The sequence below is a fragment of the Agelaius tricolor genome, unplaced genomic scaffold (genome assembly GCF_023055355.1).
Source record: "Agelaius tricolor isolate 1412-34295 unplaced genomic scaffold, bAgeTri1.0.p SCAF_14, whole genome shotgun sequence".
NCBI classification, from domain to species: Eukaryota; Metazoa; Chordata; class Aves; order Passeriformes; family Icteridae; genus Agelaius; species Agelaius tricolor.
The window spans coordinates 20,909,248-20,929,565 of record NW_027269274.1 but is presented as its reverse complement, the minus strand read 5'-3'; the positions used below and the strand labels follow the sequence as shown (position 1 = coordinate 20,929,565).

At 45.2% G+C, this 20,318-nt stretch overlaps 1 protein-coding gene across 14 annotated transcripts in view; it reads left to right on the top strand.

The window, feature by feature from the left end:
- WNK2 (WNK lysine deficient protein kinase 2) overlaps window positions 1–19,657 on the top strand; it is a 95,921-nt gene extending 76,264 nt beyond the window's left edge. For 9 of the 14 annotated variants that reach the window (XM_071440107.1, XM_071440105.1, XM_071440113.1 and 6 more), the window contains 3 exons: window positions 2,710–2,754; window positions 4,241–4,494; window positions 11,501–13,760. In XM_071440107.1, the coding sequence (XP_071296208.1) occupies window positions 2,710–2,754; window positions 4,241–4,494; window positions 11,501–11,848 (647 nt within the window). In that variant the 3' untranslated portion in view covers window positions 11,849–13,760. Of the gene's footprint in view, window positions 1–2,709; window positions 2,755–4,240; window positions 4,495–11,500; window positions 13,761–19,403 lie in introns of those variants that run through there. The other 5 variants (XM_071440112.1, XM_071440114.1, XM_071440115.1 and 2 more) reach the window with 4 other exon arrangements.
- Window positions 19,658–20,318: the final 661 nt, after the last annotated feature.

The following is a 20,318-nucleotide window of genomic DNA, read 5'->3' as shown; positions in this document are numbered from 1 at the left end:
CTCCGAATCTGTGTGTTTGGTTAAGGAAAACCAGCCCTTTGGCAAGGTGGGATATGCCAGCAGGAGACCTGCTGCACTGGCAGAAACGTTGGCAACTTTAAAAATCAATGTTCAGATGGATTAAAGACAGTATCACAAGGATCTTGCTCTGGTTACAAGATCCATCAGATTCAAACACTTCCACAGTGTTCTGCAGGACATTTTGAGCCATGTACAATATTGACTTCTTCTTTGTATGTTTCATGAAATAGAGTATTTTTGATGGGCTTTGGCATAATTTTATCCTGAAAAAAAATATTCTGCATAATTTTTCCTGGGCTAAACTGCAAGGGTGCCTTAGGGAAGACTTTTCACTGATTGTGAGTGGAATTTTCAAAGCTCCATTTGGCTTAGGCTTGGAATCTTGTGTGATGCAATTTTTTGCCAGGTTTGTAGCAATTCATATACTGTATGTGCATATGCAATTATGGAAATGGTCTAGCAGTTTATTGCCATTTCCATTTTTTTTGTAGCTTTCCAGCTTTTTGGCAGCTGTTAGTGCAAATATGGGACAGTGGATTTTTTTCTGTTCTGTATAATAGCTATTTAATTCCTCAGATAAGAGATCTGGAATTGGAGGTAAAATGCTCTGCTGAACTTTCACAATCTTACATTAAATCTTAATTATTATTCATCTCCTTAACTTTACTGTTCTTAAACATGTTAATTTTAGCAGTAATACAATTAATTGGGTGAATTAGATCTACAAAGTGAATTTTTAATTTAATTTGAGTTCATAACCAACCATGGCTGATAACTGTCAGTCCCTGCTTGAGGCAGTCTCACCACTTACGGGGCTTCTCCCAAGCCCCACACTGGAGTGATGCTGCTGGAAGGAGCAGCTCTCTTCTCAGTGCCTGACTCTCCTGTGATATTTTCCTCAGAGCTGGAGCCCCTCATGCAGGTGTTTCATGAGTGTGTTGAGTATTGCCATTTCTGTCACTTCCCCAGGTCGGGTTTGGCACCTGAGGTGCTTGGAAACCTGTGCCTGGCTGTGCAGGAAGCAGAGGGGTTGGCAATGAAGGGGATTTTACACACATTCGAGCACTTACTGCAGTCAGCTGCCTGCTTTTATTTCTCATGGGCAGGTGCTTTCCGTTTGCATTCCTGTTGTGCTAAGAAGTGCTTGTTGCTGCAGGAAGTAGCCTCTAGGATTGCTTCTGTGGCCACTGCCGTTGTGGGCACTTGTTTCTATTGTGGGAATTGGTAGCTTACGTTGGGATAGGCAAGGTAAGGTATATCTGAGGGCAAAGAGAGCAAAAGATAAAAGAAGACAAGACAGATGGTTGAGTTGTGAATGTGACTGTGTTTGCTATCTGGGCTTTGAAATGAGAACTGAACTTGGTCATGCTTGTGTTGTTGTAGTCACGTCCTGATTTTCTCAGGATAGAAATCCATATGAACTATATGAAATAAAAAGAAATTCTTTCAGAGCAGTCCTCTGTTCCTCATGCCACCCATATCTAAGCACAAACATCTCTTCTCCCTTACTTCCTCCCTCCCTTGTTTCTTTACTTTCTCTTCCTCAGTCTCTGACTGAAATCGCTTCCTTCTCCTCTGAAGACTCATTTAGGGCCTGTGTCAGCCTGGACCTGCAATCTCTGAGTTTAAAGCTGCATTTCTGGCACAGTAACAAAATGTTACACCACTGTTTACTCTAGAGAAAAAGCACATCATCCTCTATCTTACTTTTTTGCCCCAGTCTGATTTTGCTCATGGTTTCAAGTGCTTCTTCCCAATGAACCCACCATAGCCCATGTCAGACACTCATCTCCCCCCATCCCATAACAATATTCTTCTTACCAAGTCCAAAATACCTTTCAGGAAATTTTGGCACCCAAATAGCAACGGTGCCAATGTCTGGCAAGATCTGACAGTCGAGTCGGGGTCTCGGCACACTTCTGGCACTCTGCTATCTATCAACAGACTGTAAAATCATGATGAATGATGGAACAAGACAATAATGAAAAAAACAAGTAGTTTAGTTAAATTAAAACTCGGCTACCCTGACGGATTATTTTTCTGCACTTGGACAAGGCATAGGGGAAACTCATTCACAGTTCCATTCAATTGAAGTTCAGAGTCTCACATTTAGACACAATTCCTACAAATATACTATTTGGAAACAATTGGCCTCAGACCTGCAGAACAATGTATCTTTTTGGACTCGTAAAACAAGATTTTTAGGGTTGTTTTATGGTTTGTCTTTGCAGCCAGACTAGCTTGACTTGTTCCTGAAAGCATTTTTGGCCTCCAATCACAATCTAAATTGACATTATTTCCTGCATTAATAGGAAACAAATCAAAACCTTCTATTAGGAAGCCAAGGCAATTTGGGAAAAAAAAAAAAAAGGAAAATAAAATCAATTTAAAAAAATTTAAAACCCACCAACCAAAAAAAACCCCAAACAAATGCATCTTTAAGTCATGAGCCCTTGCTTTTGGCATGTTGTGGTACTTCCCAAAGCTTTTGAATGGCTGCACATTAAGAAAGGTTTGAGCTGTCCAGTTATTTAGGCTTCCTTTACTCACCTGAACTGCTGACTTTGTCTGTCCTTTCTTGCATAATAACTACTTTCTGATTGCTTAAAAGTACAGAAGCTTGTCCATCTGATTTGTTGTGTTTAGTCTTACCTAATTCTGTGTGTCTTGTATTGTTTTACCTTGTAGGGTCCACCTTGAAACGACTATGTCTAGGCAAAGATCACAGTAGTAGTAACTATCCCGTTTTTGTTTCTCAGTATTTCCTTCATGGCATGGGATGTTCTTTGCTTTTTTATTATTATTTTTTACTAAAAGCTAATTGTTTAATAACTAGAGCTGATGCACTTACCAGAAGCTAGACTATAAATTGTGATACTTTGAGAGTAATGCATGTGCTATGATGTCTTGGGAACCTTGCATGCTGCAAGAGAGTCGTGGTGTTCTGTGTGTGAGACTGTGCACGCATGCGGCCAGGGAACTGGGTCCAGTGTCTGTCTCTGAAATACACACCTCTATATGACTGCAGTTCTCTGCTGGAGGAATTGATAGCTTAAATACACTCCAGCCCCCTTGAGCTGCATGAAATATTAAACACCAATCGAAGAGCTTTCTTCTAAAAATCTTTACTTTTCTCACTTTTACCCCAAGTGAAGGAAAAGGAATTGAGCAGTATTCACTTAGAAGTGACATTGCAGGTTGAATGCATGATCATTTAAAGGTTATTAATGTACTTTATATAACTGTAGGACTAATTAGTGTACTTGGTTTCATTGGCTGGTAACTGATTAACAGAGAAAATATTCCATGTTCATGTTTGCTTATACAATCATTTTACTACAGTTCTATGAACTTTTTGCTTGGAGAGATGGTCTTTATTTCCAATCTTTAGCTGTCTCAAGTATGTTAGCTGAGAAGTTACTTTACATTTTCTGCTTAGGTCAAACTCAGACTCCTTCAGTTGCAGTGCCCTGCTGAGCTTGCTGTGTCAGACTTGTAGTAACTAAGCAGAAAAAGGGCAGAATTTTTTTTTTTTTTTGCTAGTTCTTCTAGAAAGAAGTGAACATACAGAATTAAATCTCTATCAGTACTCTTCCTGACTGCTTTTATCTACACCAAAAGTTCTCTATCTTTGTCTCAAACAGTCACCCTGCTCACTACAGCCTCTCTCCTCTCTCTTCTATACTTTCATGGTCCTGATGGGGTTTTTTCCCCCAAAATACACAAATAGCCATGTGAATGGTCCTGGCATCATCGAGAGAGGTGGTGGGCTCCCAGAGGAGCAGGAACCAGTCCTGCCTGTAACCTCTGTGACAATAACATTTTTCCAGGAGGACAGTAAACTTAGGCAAGTGAAATAAATGGTAAATTAATTTTATAAATGCTTGCAATGTTAGCAATACATCCCACCTCCCTCTTCCTCATGGTAGTGTCTGAGGAGATGGTGTATGGGATGTCAGCTTTATGGGGCTGCATTCCTGGCTTCAGTCCCTGTCCCTAATTTCACCCAAGACAAATTAGTAGCCAAGGTAACATGATATGATAGAAAATGCAAACCCATTGGACTTGGACCATTTCTTTAAGCAAAGGTGTTCTGCAGCCAGGAGGGGGAGGGTTAGAAATCCGAAAAGCCACCACTGGAGTGGCAGTAGGTGAGAAGGGGTTTGAGCTGCAGAGGTAAGGCAGAGACACCATCTCAGCTCTCTGTGTGATTTTCCAGGATCCTCGACCAACAGCCTGGTGACATGTCCTGAGCCCCTCCCACAGTCGACGTTGCAGGTTCAGGCCAACAACAGTAACAACAAGAAAGGGACGTTCACAGATGACCTGCACAAGCTGGTGGACCAGTGGACGAGCAAAACTGTTGGAGCTGCACAGACAAAACCTTCTTTAAACCAACTGAAGCAGAACCAAAAAAGGCAAGACATGGAGCCAAAGGCTAACCCCATGCAAATGCAGAATGAGACATGTGGAGTAAGTGGCCCTCCTTGAAGGACATACCTTTTGCTATGTGTCTGACAGCCTTTGCAGAACTCAGATGTGGAGGAGGACATAGACTAAAATTACTCCAGATAAATGCTTTCTATAAATGTCCAGATCTTTTCATTCAGTACTAAATCAATTTTTTTAAATTGTACTTTGGAATAATCTTAAGGGATATATGGGCAGCAATATATATATAAATATTTATTTTAAAATTCCAAACTGCTTATTAACAGCGATGCAGAGCAGTACTCCTATCATTATCATCTGTTGCTCAACTTCAGTTTCAGCTATTAGTAAAGTTTCTTTTTGATGTTTAATATTAACTTTCCTTGGAACAGGGACTGGTGGCTCTGTGGTTGGGAGCCATTGTTTGAGTGGAATTGGAGTGAGTTCTGTGCTGGGAGAGGGGACAGCTGGGAGGGTGCTGACCCTTGCCTGTTGGACAATACCATCCTCAAAAATGCTGTCAAAGTATCCTACAACAAATAAGGAACTGGAAAGCCCCCATTGGTCCCTTTCTGTTCTCAGCAGCAGGACAAAGCCATTGCAGGTGCATCATGTCTGCATTCAGTGCTGCTGAGGGCTGATACAGAGGCAGCACAGCAAGAAATGAGCACGCGTCCAGAATCCTAGTTCACCATTCTGGCCCACCCTGGTCTGGGTTTTCAAATCTCCTCACTAGTTGGAGAGTAATTTGACTAGTAATTTGACTGGTAATTTTTGTTGGGTTCATTTTCCTGGAAGACTGCAAATTGAGCCAAAATAGAGGAAAATATCAGTGAGGATCTGTTTTGTAGTCCCCTAAAAGCAAGAGAACTAGATCTGGATAGCAAACCACTGCCTTTTTGGGATGTAGAAGGAAAAAGTCCTGCAGCAGTAGTAGCTCTGTAGCTGTTGATGAGGTGAAATGTACCAAAGCAGGAACCTCACCAGTACATCTGCTTTGGTACCTGCTGCTTCTTGAGTCAGTAAATAATCCTTTTGCTCAGTAATGCTTTAACCAGCTCAGGAGTAAGCAATGTCTACTTAAGACCCTTAACAGTTTTCATAAAATAAGTCAAAGTTGGTGCTAGTAAACCCAAACTAAAGATTTCCATAACGAGGCAGGGAGGGCACAGATTTTGTTATGTCACTTCTTACTTTCTTTTGATGCACTTTTTGCAGCATTTTGGTGTCTTTCCCCTGAGACTGCTGCAGAAGTTTGAAGTATGTGGATGTTTTGCCCACCTGTATCTCTGGAGAAATGAGTGGTTATTTTACATATTTAAATCATCTGTCACTATCAATTTAGGGTTAATTTTACCTCCTGCAGTTTTGGTGTCCCTGTCTCAAAGCCTGTGGAGAAAGCAGTGTGTCACTGTGAGAGCAACAGGAATGTTCCTATCTCAGTAGACTGGGTCTTAGAGGGTTTGTGTCTTTCTCAACCATGGCAGTTGTTCCAGGGAATCAGCAAAGCTGACTGAAGTTTTTTGGAGGTGATTTACTAGGAGCATGGAGAGGTTGGGATTCCCTGCTCTTCATTTTGCATTGTTCCTTGTTGTGTGGAGGAGTGGCATCAGCTGGAGCCCTGGGGTGGGTGAGACCTGGGGTGGTTTGGGGCATGAAGTCCTTGTAAGGACCATGCTGGCTGCAGCAGAGATGCAAGGGCAGATGGCAAACACTGCTGGTGTACTTTTTGTTGAGCGTTTTGGCCACAAAGATGGCACAGAATGCTGCAGGTGGCAGGTATGATATACAAGAGTTTGACAGGGGTTGGTTTGGGAGTTCAGCATTGTTTTGCTGTTTGTACCCTCTGAAATTGGCCCAACTGGAAAATTGAAGTTGAGGGAGAAGAGGGCTGCATGGTGTTGGAGAGAAATAGCCAAAGGAGGAGGAAGGGAGCAGCATGAGAGAACTCCTAGTGTGGACAGCTGGACAAGTAACCTGTGTATCGGAGGGATGAGCTCCATGGGGAGATGGCCATGTGGTGAATCACAGCTGAGTCAACTGGAAAGACAAAAAGAACTTGGGAAATCACATAAAGGATGGAAAAAATAGCTTTCCAAGAGAGAGAGAATCTGAAGCTCAGGATGTACTTCTTCAGTTCATCTGGTAACACCGTGTTTTGTCGCCTCTTTTGATCAAAAATGCCTTTGCAAGAAAAGAATAAGGATTTCCAGCCCATCAGAGAAAGTTATAAGGTTTTATGTTGGAAATAAAGGCTGGATAAGTAGGAAACAAGGTGATTCTTATGCTTTTTGTGGGTTTTTTTTTTTTTTTTTTAACTGGAACAAACTAGTACAGAGTTGTTAGGGTGGGCTGTCTCACATGGGCTTAGTTTTGGGAAAAGTGGTCCCTTGTGATAGTCACAAATGAGGGGCTGGGGCTGGCAGGATTTGTACCTTCACTTCTGCCTTGTCTCTGGGGATTATTGTAAAGAGAAATGCCTCCCTAAAGGGTTTCATACAGGAGTAGGAGTGAAGGGAGTTGTCCCACAATGAAAAATACATTAAACAAGCAAACAAAAAAACCCAAAATATTATCTATACATTTAAATAGAAAAATACATTTTTTACTTTAAAATTTTTTCTTGCTGTTCACCTACTGTTATAAATATGCAGGGCAGTTGTGTGGCTGACTCAAAATCTTCTCTTTCCCCCTGGAACAGAGGACTCACTTCCCTGAGTTATCTCTTTTTTACTCAAGACTCCTTCTACCACTAGCAGCAAATTGTTTGCTGTGAATAAAATATATTCTTTTTTAACTAAGTGAAAGCTACTCTTTAAGGCTGGAAATAGAAGAGAAACTGGTAGTGTGTTAAATAAGAGTGAGTGGTTTTCTTTTCATCCTCTGCCATCAGAAGTGTAGACAGCAATAATGTAATTGGCATGTAAAGGAAAACTTCACATTCTGCTTTGTTTCTATGGAAGTTACCAGTCCATTTGCCTGCAAATCCTGGTTGATCATATTAGAAATCTGGGGGAGACCTTTCATAGGGGGAGGAGCCTTCTTACATTTGTGTCACAAGAGCATTGAAATGTACCTTTTCAAATGGCTTTGTGAAGCATGTAAATGCAGGTAGATTCTCAGCAGCAGCAGTTTGAAATGCAGTAGGAAATATTAGAACCGAGGTCAAACTGCCTGAGTGATTTCTCTATGTGATCTTTGTGAAGATATGATGAAATAATCATTTTTACAGGTATATTGGTTAGCATTAGTCAAGAAATAAGTTTAGGAATATGAGCTGCCTTCTGTGCAAATACTGAATATTGTGTACTTAAAGACACTCTTTGGAGATGCCTGAGAATGAAGGGCTTGCCAAAAATGTTTTCTATTCTCCATGCTATGTGTAGCTCCACAGGTTCTACAGGAAAAACATCACCTCCAAAAAGGCTGAAACATGTTCCCCGTGCATAGTGAGGTTGTTTCTGAAAACACACAGGTCTGTGTCACTGTGTGATGGGAGCTGGGGGCTTGGACACCTTCAGCAGCATCTGAACCTCTGCTGGCATTTCCTGACTCATGGGCTTGGGTGTGCTGCTGGGAGCAGCCAGGCTGGACATGGCCACGATGCCAAACCCATGCCGTAGCCCCTTCCCTGTGTCTTCCCTCTCTGTTGGATTGGGAAAATAATAAAAAATGAATCTGTATTTGAAACTATTCAACACTGCCTTGGTCTGAATAGTTTTCCAGGGAATTGGAAAAGCACACACACATCTCTTCAGGAGTGCCTAAAAGCTTTGGGGTTTCAACAAACTGGGCAGAAGTGATAAAAGAGATATCCATCTCTTTTATAATCCTTACCAGCTCATGTTGGCAGCCAGCTCTGAGTCTGCCCTGTGACTCAGTTTTGTTTCAGCAATAGCTGGTCCATACAGAAGGAAAACACTGATGCTAATGGGGTAGCCAGCAAAAGAAAAATTGTCTAAATCCTGCCTTTTCCAATGGGTTGTGATAGTTATGGTCAGCTTTCACAACAGAATTACCTGGTTTCCTCTGTTCTGATATAAATCCAGAAGTATTTATGGTGTTGGTATGTCACACCCAGTGCTTGGCTGTGTAGTTTGACTGTACTGGAGCTGTAAGTATCACTGGGGGTAGTAGCACTTTGAGGTTTGCCTGATAGAGCACAGGAAAAATTATAACAAGTCCAAACAACAGATTTGGGGTATTTGAACTACCCTTGTCTTTGTCTTGTGAAGTTTATCCATTTTTACCATTGTTTTCTGGTATGTTTTTTCTGTGTATGTATTACTCTTGTTTTCTAAATGAGTTTGTGTGATTATTTGGGGGAAGGGGAATAAACAGCCACAAAGGAAAAACTGCCAGGAGAAGTCTGGTGTGGAGGAAGAAGGAGCTGGTGGCTGGTACCTGCAGGGACCTGTGCAGGTGCTCAGAGCAGAGGTTTGTCAGTGCAGGGAGAGTTGGGTGCATGCAGATGAGGTGGCACGAGCAGAGGTGTGAGGGTGGCAGGTGAAGGTGCCACTGGCTCTCTTGGCTCAGTGAGTTCCTAGCTTCAGCAGAGGAGCCTAGTGGAGATGTAGAGGGGAAGAGCTTCCCTTCCTACCCATATGACACATGGCACCCTTCTCTCCTGAGACCCCACCCTCAGGACTGCCTGCAGGTCTGGCGTCCTGAGCACAGGGAGGCCCTGGGGATGCTGTGAGGGCTAGAGCTGGCCAGGCAGGTGTGACAGGAGCCCACGTGGGCTCTCAGCTGTGCTGGGGACCGTCACCCCTGGCAGCTCGGGCTCCTCCTCAGGTGAACCCCTGACCATGGACACAGCACTGTGCAGCACAGGGACATCCCTGGCTGTCATCCCACATCAGCCTGGCTGGTTTGAGATGCTGAGCCAGTCCTGTTCAGGGCTGTGCTGTGATCCCAGCAGAGCAATGCACAAACCTCTTTCATCACTGCCTGAATGTCCATCTGCTGCCCTTTGAACAGGACCAGCAAAGGGACTTGCAGTCTTATGGCTTTCCTGGAGCTAGGAAATCCACAGCTTTGGGGCTGCTTTTCTGGCATATGTTAATTCTGATGTTTCAGTCAGCACCTCCATGCAGGAATTGATGGGATGTGTGGGCCTCCATCAGTGTTGAGTCATCAGAACTGGTTAAAAAGGTGATGGTTAAAAAAGGCCATACCCAAGAGGCTCCTACCAAGGGAGAGATGCAAGAACCAGGTGCCATGGCTCTTAAAGTATGTATTTAGCTCAGTTGAAGCATAGGAGGAAGGTAGAGGAAGCAAAGTTAAACCATTAACGTGTGTTTGTCGTGACATTGTCAGGTTTAATGTGTATGTGTAATGTTGGGTTTGGGGCATGACAGTTTTTTTCTGGTCACACATCCATAGCATTAAATGCAGCCACTGCTTTACTGAGGAATTCAGCTGAGAAGGAAAACGTTCAGAACTGGAATGAGTCAGATTTCTCAGGACTTTAAAGGAGCTGAAAATGTTTTTCAAATTAATTTTAAAAAGGGCAAAAATGTAACCTCACATTTTTAGTGCCACTGAGTAATCTCTTGCTAGTACAGTCCAACTCCTGGCCCTTCACAGGGCACCCCAACAGCCCCACACATGCCTGAGAGCATTGTCCAAAATGCAGCATTTTCACAAACATCTGTTGGCGTTCCTCACAGGTGCTTAGTTCAGTGGAAACCACCATTTTGAGGATGCTAAAACAATAATAACAGCATACAGAAATCTGCAGGTCTTAAAAATATATCCTTGATTCCTCTGTTTCTTGTTCTTTGGTTTCTGTTAATTTTGGTGAGGTTTTTAACATTGTTGGTGTTAAATTCATGATCCTGAAGCATCTCCTTCAGTTCAACGTTCACTATCAGGTTCAGGTTTCAGGTGAGAATGAGAGACAGGGAAGTGAAGGAGAGCATCAAGTAGTCCTGTATTTTTCTAAAATTGCCCTTAGAACAGAGGTTAATGCCCCAAAGTAGGACATCCTGGTGTCATTGCAATTTTTATTGTTAATTGAGAAGAAAAATTAAAATCACAAGCATGGAGTAAGCATCCCACACAACCTTAAACATATATTCATTTTTTCTGCTGAAATTTCACCTTCACACCAGTTTTATCAATTGAATGTGAAATATCACATTGATGGGAGACTCCCAGAATTAAATAACACCCTTTTTTCTTTATGCCATAAATAGATGGCCTGGTGGGAGCCCTGGCAGGGAGCTGTGAATTCTGTGACATGAAAAATGTAATGAAATGCTGCAGTCATTTGGGATAGCAGCAGTTCCCATGGTGTCATGCAGGATGGAGTGTGTAATTTGGGAAGCTCTGCCATCCCATCTTGAGAGAGGAGAGCTCTTTCTCTGCCCCTCACATGCCAAAGCTGAATAATTGAAGTGTATGTTAATAGAATTTTAGAAAACCGTCTGGAATTGGTCCTGGCAGCCCATGAGGCAGAGCAACCCTGCTGTGTCCTCACTGGCTTTGCCTCACCTGGCACAACCAGCAGCAGCACCAGGCAACGAGCCACCGTGAGAGGTCTCCTGCCACCCTCGCCACCCTCAGCTCCCTGCGGCTGGGTGAAACAATTTTGTACAGAAATAAGGGCTGGAATTTTTAAAGTTCTTTTGAGGCTGGCTGGTAGAGCATGGGATTTGGGTTAATTCTGCATTTAGTGAAGTTTATTTACTTTCATGCACAAGTTAACATTGAGTTCCTTTGGACATGCAAGGGTGTTAATTTTCACTTGTTTAATGATGCTTCCTGTCTTTTTAAACAATGAAGTTATATTGAGGTAACTTTCCCCTCTGCCTCATATCAGCCTTTTCTATTAAATTCCAAATACTGTCTTTAAAAAACAAAAACAAAACCCAATCCCCCAACAAAAGTATAAAGGGAAAAAAGAAATGAGCCGAAAAGAAAGCCCCAAGGACACTGTGGCACCCCTGAGCCTGTGCCCGCAGCTGCCCCAGGGCCCGGCGTTGGGCTGACATGGGGAGAGCAGTGCCCTGTAGCAACACTTCTTGTGTTTCTCTTTTTGTAGGTAAGTTCGGTAAGGACGGGACTGGGGAGCAAGTGCCCCGTTCCAGTGGCTTGCCCCATGCCCACAGGATTAGCTCCTGGAGCTGCGCCATCCCTGCCAGTGCCCGTGCCAGGGCCCGCCCTGGCCGGCGCCGTGCCACCATACGTGATGCCTCTCTGTCAGTACGGAGCCGTGTTCCCCTCACCCGTGTACGGAGTGCCGTGGCCGGGCCCGGTGGCGCAGCCGGGGCTGGTCCGAGGGCCTGGCATCGTGCGCTTCTCGCCGCTGGGCCGGACCTGCCTGCGCATGTACCCGGTGCCACTGCAGCGCCCGGCCCGGCCCGCCAGCCCGCGGCTGCGCATGACCTAGCGTGGGACCCTGCCACGGGACCCTGCCACGGGACCCTGCCACAGTGACCCTCCCACTGAGACTCTGCCATGGGGACCTTGACACGGATGACCCTGTCAGTGGGTGGCCTTGCCGTGGGTGACCCTGCCCTGGGTCCCGGTGGTTGTGATGCCGTCACGTTGGAGTGTTTGCTCTGTACATGCCGTGGTCTGTGTGGGATGGGGTGGGGCCCGGGGCACAGCCATCCACTGCATCAGCAATCACTGTGAGGCGGCGTCACCACAGATCATTTGCTGTCAAGGCAATACCTGCTTCTGTCCCATTGCTGAAGACACTTTATTCCTTGTGTTCCATTTCACACTTGTGATCCTTAACATCATTGTACTTGAATTGATAATTAGCAAATTGTACTAACCCTGCAGGAGTTCAGTGCCTTGAATCTCAGCTTTCCAGTCCCAGCTGGAAAGAGATGTACAATTATTTGAAAGGTGTATTTTATTTACAATCTGCTTGTGAGTTGGAGGTCTTTTTATTTGCAAAGATATTGCAGGTTTACAGTTGATGTTCCTCATCAGTTTCATTCTGCTGTAAATGCTTTGTTTTTATTCACGGGTTGAATTTTCACTTCTGAAGCTTTTAGAAATAAGAATTGTGAGGTGAGGTTTGTTTGACATGCTCGTTTGATGCACTGATCGTAAAATTGTTGGTGTTTGTACAAGAAGTAGTGAAGTGTACATTGTAATGTAGGAGCATTTACAGAGTGATCTAAGGAAGGTGTATATGAGGTCAGGGGAACAGCTTCAGGAAGCGCTCTCCCTTCTCCTCCCCAGCCTGTGGTAAAGTCATTGTAGATGACGACTTAATTCTGTAATGGGCAGCAAATGCTGCTTTCCTCTGGATCAGCAGCACATTGGATTTCATTTCCTTTCCCTATGTTGTGCTTTTATAATTTAGTTAAATCACAAGCTCATGCATGTTCCAGAAGTGAGGACAAGTAATGGAGCTGTTGATTCTAGCAGACCGTATCTGCAGGTGGCTGTGAGCCCCCTGTGAGCAGAGCACATTTTGGGTTCTGCTCTGGCCACTGTACTTGAGGGCAATGTCTGCTCCTTGGTGTGCCAGCTGTGTTCATGCTAAAACAGAATAAAAATGTGAAGCTGTTCTTTTTCATATCTGACACTTCAAATTTGGTGTCTCACCGCCTTCTGTTTGGATTTTTTTTTAATTTATTTATATATTTATCTTTGTTTTTACCCAAGTTTGCACTCCAGGTGGCACGGACACCTCTCTCCTGTTCAAAAATTGCTTTTTTCCTATTTTACTGTGCATAAAGCCTCCACCTGCACCTAGTGTAAAGGCACAAGGTAACCACTAGAGCTGGTTTGCCATGGTAAGTCTCCTTCCTTCCCTGAGCACTATGGGCAGCATTACAGGCACAGGACCCAGGTGTGGCCATACCCAAAGGCCCCACAATGACATTTTGTAGCCCTCTGCTGAGGGGCAGAGATGTCCTGTGCTGCCAAGCTGTGAATTGTATAGTTCTATTGTACTTCAAGCATTTTACCTGTCTAAATTACTTTGTTTGTACCCTTTGAATATATTATTCCATCAATTCAGTTAGAATTGAATTTTATAGACAATTACGCAGAGTCTTCTGCCTGGGCAAAATACTTACTGCAGTAAGAGATTTCTGTTCTCTGTACCATGTATCTTTAATTTGTTTGGGTTTTTTAGATTCATGTCGGTATGCTTCATGAGCAAACATGGAAAATATGTTCTCACACCGGGTTCCCTTCGGCTCACACTGAATCCTACAGTTTATGTTGCTATTGCCTGTATAGTCCATCCCTTGTATACTGACAAAGTCAGTGGCACTAAAAGTCCCAAGAAATTGTATAGATTAAAAAAAAAATAAACATTTTGTGCTTGAAAATGGTGTGAAAAACCCAGTGTTTTCCTAAAACATAGAGCAGTGTCAATTTCCAGCTGTTCCAGGTAATTCTGTGTTTGTTTTCCAGACTCGTTCTTGTCCCTGGATTGTGTAGCAGGAGCAGATGTGGTGCCTCCAGCAGTTGTTGGGTGCTCCCCACAGCAGTGCCCGGTGTGTGTGTGCTGGCACCTCGGGGCACCGAGCCCTGAGCCCTACCTGGGGCTGGGCTCTGCAGAGCAGAGGGGCTGCAGCCTCAGCTGGTTCCTTTGAGCACATGGCTCCCTTGGGGCTGCTGGTGCTGCTCATGAGGATGCTCGCTTTGGTAGGTGGGAAAGAGGCCCATGAACTCTCTCCTGAGCTGCAAACACTAGGGAACCCCTCCTTCTGAAGGATCCTGTCATCATTTCAGTGGGAGGAACTCAGTCCTGTTGCCAGCACTCTCTTGGCAGTCACCATCATTGAGTGAGGCTGCAGGAGAAATGAGAGAAGGGCATGCAGGTGTGACACTCCTGCTTCTGTCTCCGTGTGGCTTTGCTGTCTGTGCTGTGTTGGTTGGGAAGTCTCTGGTCCACGCTGGCTCCCGTCTGCCCCACGGTGGCTGCGTTGCATGGCTGTGCTCCCGGGAGAGGCGGGGTGGCTGGGGAGCAGGGCATGGATGCACCTTCCAGGGCCTTGGGGGGTGCGCACCTGCCTGTTGCACTGGGGCCAAGCAGGAGCTCAGAATGTGTTGCTGGCATTGTCGTACTCATGATTTTTAATTTCCTGATGGCCCTCTTGGCTGCAGCTCTTCTGGCTGTTCACTTCAAGCCATGGTTTTTTTGCCCTCGGCTGTGAGGATTGTGTCACAGGGTGCTTTGACCTAGGTGGCAATAAAGCAAATGACATGAGATTAAATAAATGGAGCAACTTCTTGAGCAAAAGGTGAGCCAAGAGTAAGACAGAACTGAGGGGTCCATACTGCACCTAAAAAGATCCCCTACAGATCCCAGAACTGAACTTGTTTTATTCCTGACTGAATATTGCTTAAACATGCAGAAAATGGGTCAAACCTGCTGGTAGAATTCCTGGCCTTGCTGGTTCCAGTCCTGCATGTCCTGTAGCTCTGCCATCACCCAACATTCCCAGCCAGCACTGTGCTGCAGGGACATGTGGGAAGTCAGCACAGAGGCTCAGATACCAGGTTTCAATGAGGGAGCTCACAGATCCTCTGATTTTCAGTCTTTCAGTTACAGAAATTTAATACAAATCTTGAAAAAATGTTTAACCCCCATAGTCACCCACCCAGCAGTGGGAAAGTTTTGCAGTTTTCAGTTTGGGAAGTTGGGAAAATAGTTTGCCTGTGTGCCTTTCATTTGGCCTTCTGATTGCCTTATGTGGTGATGGAGTATCTTAATGCATGACCGCATCCTGCTTTCCCACTGCATTCCCAACTTGCTTGGAGTAAGACTGGACATGGAGAGGAGCTGCTGCCATTGGCACTGCTCATCTGCCATCTGGGATGCAAGGCTGGGCACTGGAGATGGCAGGGAGAAACACTGCAGTGGTTTAAGGCTCTTTTGCAAATCTGGATCCAACCTCCCTGGAACAGATTTCACTCAAAAGAATGATGCAGCACTGGCCCTTGCAGATTGTTTGCATGTTTAACTCTGGTCTCCAGTCCACAACTTGGAAGAGGGAATATTTTTAAAAATCCTTTAGAAAAGAAAAAAAAATGTTTGAGAAGTTCATTTAAAGAGGAAATGTTGCCCAGAGCAGCTGTGGCTGCCCCTGGATCCCTGGAAAGGATCCTGTCCAAGGCCATGTTGGATGGGGCTTGTAGCAACCTGGGATAGTGGAAGGTGTCTCTGCCCAGGACAAGGAGTGGGATGAGATGGGCTTTAAGGTCCCTTCCAACTCAAACCATTCTGGGACTCTGTGATTACTTAACCATTACTCCATATCTGTCTTTACACTGCTCTTTTTGTGCCTTCTACTTTTCTCTGAAATCTTTGACATTAGCTGAGGGCAAGACAAGGAACTGAATGGGTGAGGTGTGGCGTTCTCTGTGCTCCTGCAGAGTTACTTGTGTTGGGAACCGGGTGCCAAGAGACAGGATTCCTGAAATGAGCTTCTTCCTCCAGGGAAGAAGCTGTTTGGTGTTTGTGGAAGGAAATCACTAATACTTTGAATCATTAGTTTAACTTGGCTTTGCCAATGGTAGCTCTTTCCCTTCAAGCCTTTTTCATAATCCCAGTGCATTACTGTCAAGTCTGGGAACATGCAGAATTTTTCCAGAGAAGCCCCATGGATGTTTTTTGAGTTTGTGTTGATTGTTTGGTTTGCATGTGTTTGAGCAGGAAAAACATCTGTCTTCACATATGCCTTGGAAGTTGGCTTTGGAGAATTGTAACCAGAAGTCTCCTTCTAAAATTTATGGGATGTCAGTATTGCTTTCCCTGTCATCCCCACTCCCCCCACCACCTACACTGCAATGAAGGAAAAGGTTCAAGGCTTTTGGAGTGAGATCGATGTTTAATCATCAGATAGCAGCTATTATGGCAAAAGCTTGCTTTGTTTTCTGCCTTGCTGCCAGCTAGTTCCCCTCAAGTTTTCCATGGATGCTGTTGAAACTGTTGGCTCAGAGACAGTCACACATGAAACAGTTTCTGACTGTGTGTCATGTGCAGTAAGGTTTCCTTGCCTTCTCCAATTCTTCCTCTGCCCTCCTCTGTCCTGATTTTGGGAGATTTGTGTGGAGCAGAGTGGGCATGGTCTCTCTACAGAGCTTTCGACAGGGAGCTCACACTCTTCTTGTCATGGCTGGATGAATGTCTGATATGGGATTGAATTTATAAAACAACAAAACCATGATTGTGTGTTATTTCTGACTATGATCATTCATCATGGATTGAGTCCTTGTGGATCACCTCAGTGGTTCGTGGTGTTGGGCACCTGGCTGGTGCTTGGGCAGGCTCAGTTTCAGTGGAGCTGTCTGATGTGCTGACCTCTGTTATTATTTTATCCCTGACAGCCAGTTTCCTGTCTGTATACCCCAGAAATGAACGCAGTTTGTTGATCTGGTGGGAATTGTGCTGTGACTCATGTGTGTGCCTTTTAGCAGGGGCAACATTTCTGGCTGTGGAGTGATCCCTGTAGATTCAGCAGGACAGGGATGCTCCAGCCCCAACCATGCTGCTGCCAGGCTCCAGAAGTGCAGTGTAATGAGACAGATTTTAGGGGCTGTCAGGCTACAAATTCTGCTTTATGAAGGAATTTGGTGCTCAGAGTGGTCTGGACCTGCTGCACTGCTGACTCTGCGAGCAGTGGCTGTGTGAGCACAGAGATCACTTATACCTCATCCAGGTGGACATCAGTCTTGGACCAGGAGATGGCTGCTGTTGGGAATGATGTGATCCTCTCTCCTCCCTTCTCAGGGGTAGTTGTGTGCTATCAAGGCTGTTTCTGCATATGCTTGGATCTATGTTTGATTATCAAACTTTTCTCTTTAAATAATTTTCTCATGCGGACTTTAGGCTCTGCATGGGTTGAGCCTTCAGTCTGAAACACAAAGTCTCAGGAAGCTTTAGGGCTGACCCGGTTACTGTGGAGAAGCTGTTCATAGACAATGCCCTATGATTTGATAAAGTATCTGTTAAAACATGAAATGCTTGTGAGAAGCTCTTGGTTTTTCCAAATCTGGTGAGCAAGGAGCACTTGGATGAATTTCTCCATGCAACAGGATGAATGCATGGTGAATATTGAGCACATTGTTGTAGTCACAAGGCAGAGGGCAAAGTTAGGATTGTTTTTTCCCCTCAGAAAGGAGCACATCCCTACACTTTGCCTTTCATGACTGAGGCACCACTTGAGGACCAGCTATGGCACTGTGGCTTTTGAAGAGCTGGGCATGGTGAGAGCCTCTCCAGCCACTCTTCAGGGGTCTTCTCTGGGCCTGTTGCAGTTTTTGTGAGGCATTTAGGGCCCTGACACGTAAAAAAGAAATAACCAGCTGCAGTCCTTTTCAAATGGGGATTCTTCAGGTCTGACATAAAATAGCCCCAAAAAATATTTACACTGGTGTTGTTTTTTTTTCAATGACTGCAAATAAAGTAAAAGGTTCCTCAGCATTTCTAGTTTGTTTATCAGACTAGACAGACTGAATCTGGTATCTTTGTCTCAGTTAGGCAGCAGCTACAGGGTGTGCCATGGCTGCCTTTTCCCACAGTTCTGCTGTCACCAAGAAAACTCGTGGGTAACTGCACTCCCTGACCTCTCCAGCACTGCTGCCCACCCAGCCTGGGAAAGCTCAGGCTGACTGAGCCTGGAGTAAGAGGTGGGGTTGTTGCCCATGGCTGAGCACCTGTGGGGGTTTGTTTTAGGAGCTAAGTGCCTGGGGAGCTGGCTCTGTTCTGGGTGTTGTGGCTGACCCACTGCTGCCAGATGCTTTTTTCCCACTTACCTGGAGATAGTTAATTTTGTCCTATTTTCCTGGATGAAACTCCACGCCAAATGCTGGTTATCCACCATAAGCAGGTGTTGGGGTGGATCCAGGCAGATCTTCAGAGCTGACAATCAGAAGCTCAGGGAAGAATTATGAGGAAGACATGATTTTCCTTCCCTTAAAAGTAAATTCTACCTGTGAACAGGCAGAGCAGGCAATACAGGAGGGAGAAAGTTGGGATTGCATCTAGCAAACACAAAGCCCAGACCACAGAGACCCAGCAGGAGCTGTGCCAGATCCTGGCAGTGTCTGCACCGTGCACTGTCCCCAGTGTCCCCTGCCTCCCCCTCCGCTCCCTGCATGAGCTCTGGGCACTTCCCAAAGCTGTCTGCTCCGTCACACCCATCTGTGCTGCCCCTCCACAGCAGCGTGCACGTGTCTGTCTGTCTGTCTGTGGAGCCTGTCTGGGGTGCATGTCCCCCAGCACATCCCCAGTATGACTGGTGCTTGTGATGGGCGTGTGGTGCTGGCTGGGGGACACGAGGGGACACCCTGTGCTGCTGCTGCTGCCTCAGTGACGCGCTGCTCTCGGCACCTCCCTTGCCTTTTACCCTGCTCCTGTCATTGCTGTGCCCTTCATGTCTGTCCAAGCACCTTCCCCGTGCTCTGCTCCTCTGGCAGCAGATGGATCCCATCCCTGCCGGCGTGGGGCACGGCATCCCAGGGATGCTGCAGGGCGGTCTCTTCCAACCCAACCATTCTGTGATCCTGTGATCCAAGGCTTGACTCGTTTCTTGACAAGGGAGCCAAGCCTGCAGGCGTGAGGAGCTGGTGCCACGACCTGCCCGGGCAATCCCATCCTCCTCTGACACCCGCACACGGCCTCACATCCATCTCCCCTCCTCCTAACAAACTGAGCCAAATGCTGGCTGTCTGCTGCCTCTTTCCATCTCTGCCTCCTGGGAGCCTGGCTCTCCCCCCACAGGAATGAGAACTCTGGTCTGAGGACCCTGTGAGGTGCTCAGGTTCTGCCACCAAAAGAAATGGTTTACACACCTGAGCTCTCAGCACAAGTGCCCGTCTCTGTCCCTGTTTCCAGGGAGTGGGACCAGGAGTGCGCTCTGGCAGCAGCACCTCTCATACACTTGAGGTGCCCCAGCTCACGTGGCCTTTTTGGGTTTGGTTTGGGTTTTCCTAGATGTGAAATCCATATTTTTTTCTTTTAGATTCTGAAAATGAGACCATCAGTGAGTGACACGTGGCCCCCACAGCTACGGTGCCAAGCGCAAGGCCCTGCCGCGGCCAAGGAGGAGGAAGAGGAAGATGGGAAATGATTTATCGTGTGTGAGGAATTCTGTGCTGTTCTGGTCCATTCAACGCTATTTTGTAACTTCTTTCTAATAATTTTTTTATTTATAGTTGGAAATACAAAACTGTTATGCAATAAAAAATAAAGGAGAATTATTTTGGGGGAAAAGGATTTTGTTCCAAATTGTTCCCTTCTGTTGTGAGCCAGGTTTCCGTGAGCAGCAGATGGAGAAGAGGGAGGAGGAGGAAGAGGAGGAGGCACTCCTTCAAATGCTTTTTGTTTCACACAGTTAATTGTCATTTAAGCAATTTTCCAAGTGATAAACTAGGCACGCATACAAGAAAGAGAAGATCCAGTTCCATTTAAATTTCTCACAGTTCTTTTTTAAAGATGAGATTCTATTTTAAATCAACTTAAGTTAAAAACCTCCGGATCCTGCACTGGAGAATGAGTCTGCTTGCCACTTCCCTTTTTACCTCTCTCTTTTTCTCATAGACTGACCAAATTTTCTTGCCAGATTTAAATACAGTCTCAAGTCACTGCTGATTTTAAATGTAAGACTAAAATCCTCCCAAAGATGAATGGGTAATTGGAGCCATTTTTAAGACTCTAAAGTGCCTTCAATGATCTAAACCGATGCAGTGGGGGTTTCTTTCTCTGGGTTCCCTGGCGGTGGGTTTCAGCTGTCTCCTGGACTGAGGTGATGGACAGAGTAGTTCATAGCAATAATCTCATGAGTAACCATTTATCCAAGGATTACTCACCTGGTTTTCAGAAAGCTGGGTTAGCATTGTCCTGAGAAGTGGGAAAATGCTGCTCCTGCTGTTACATC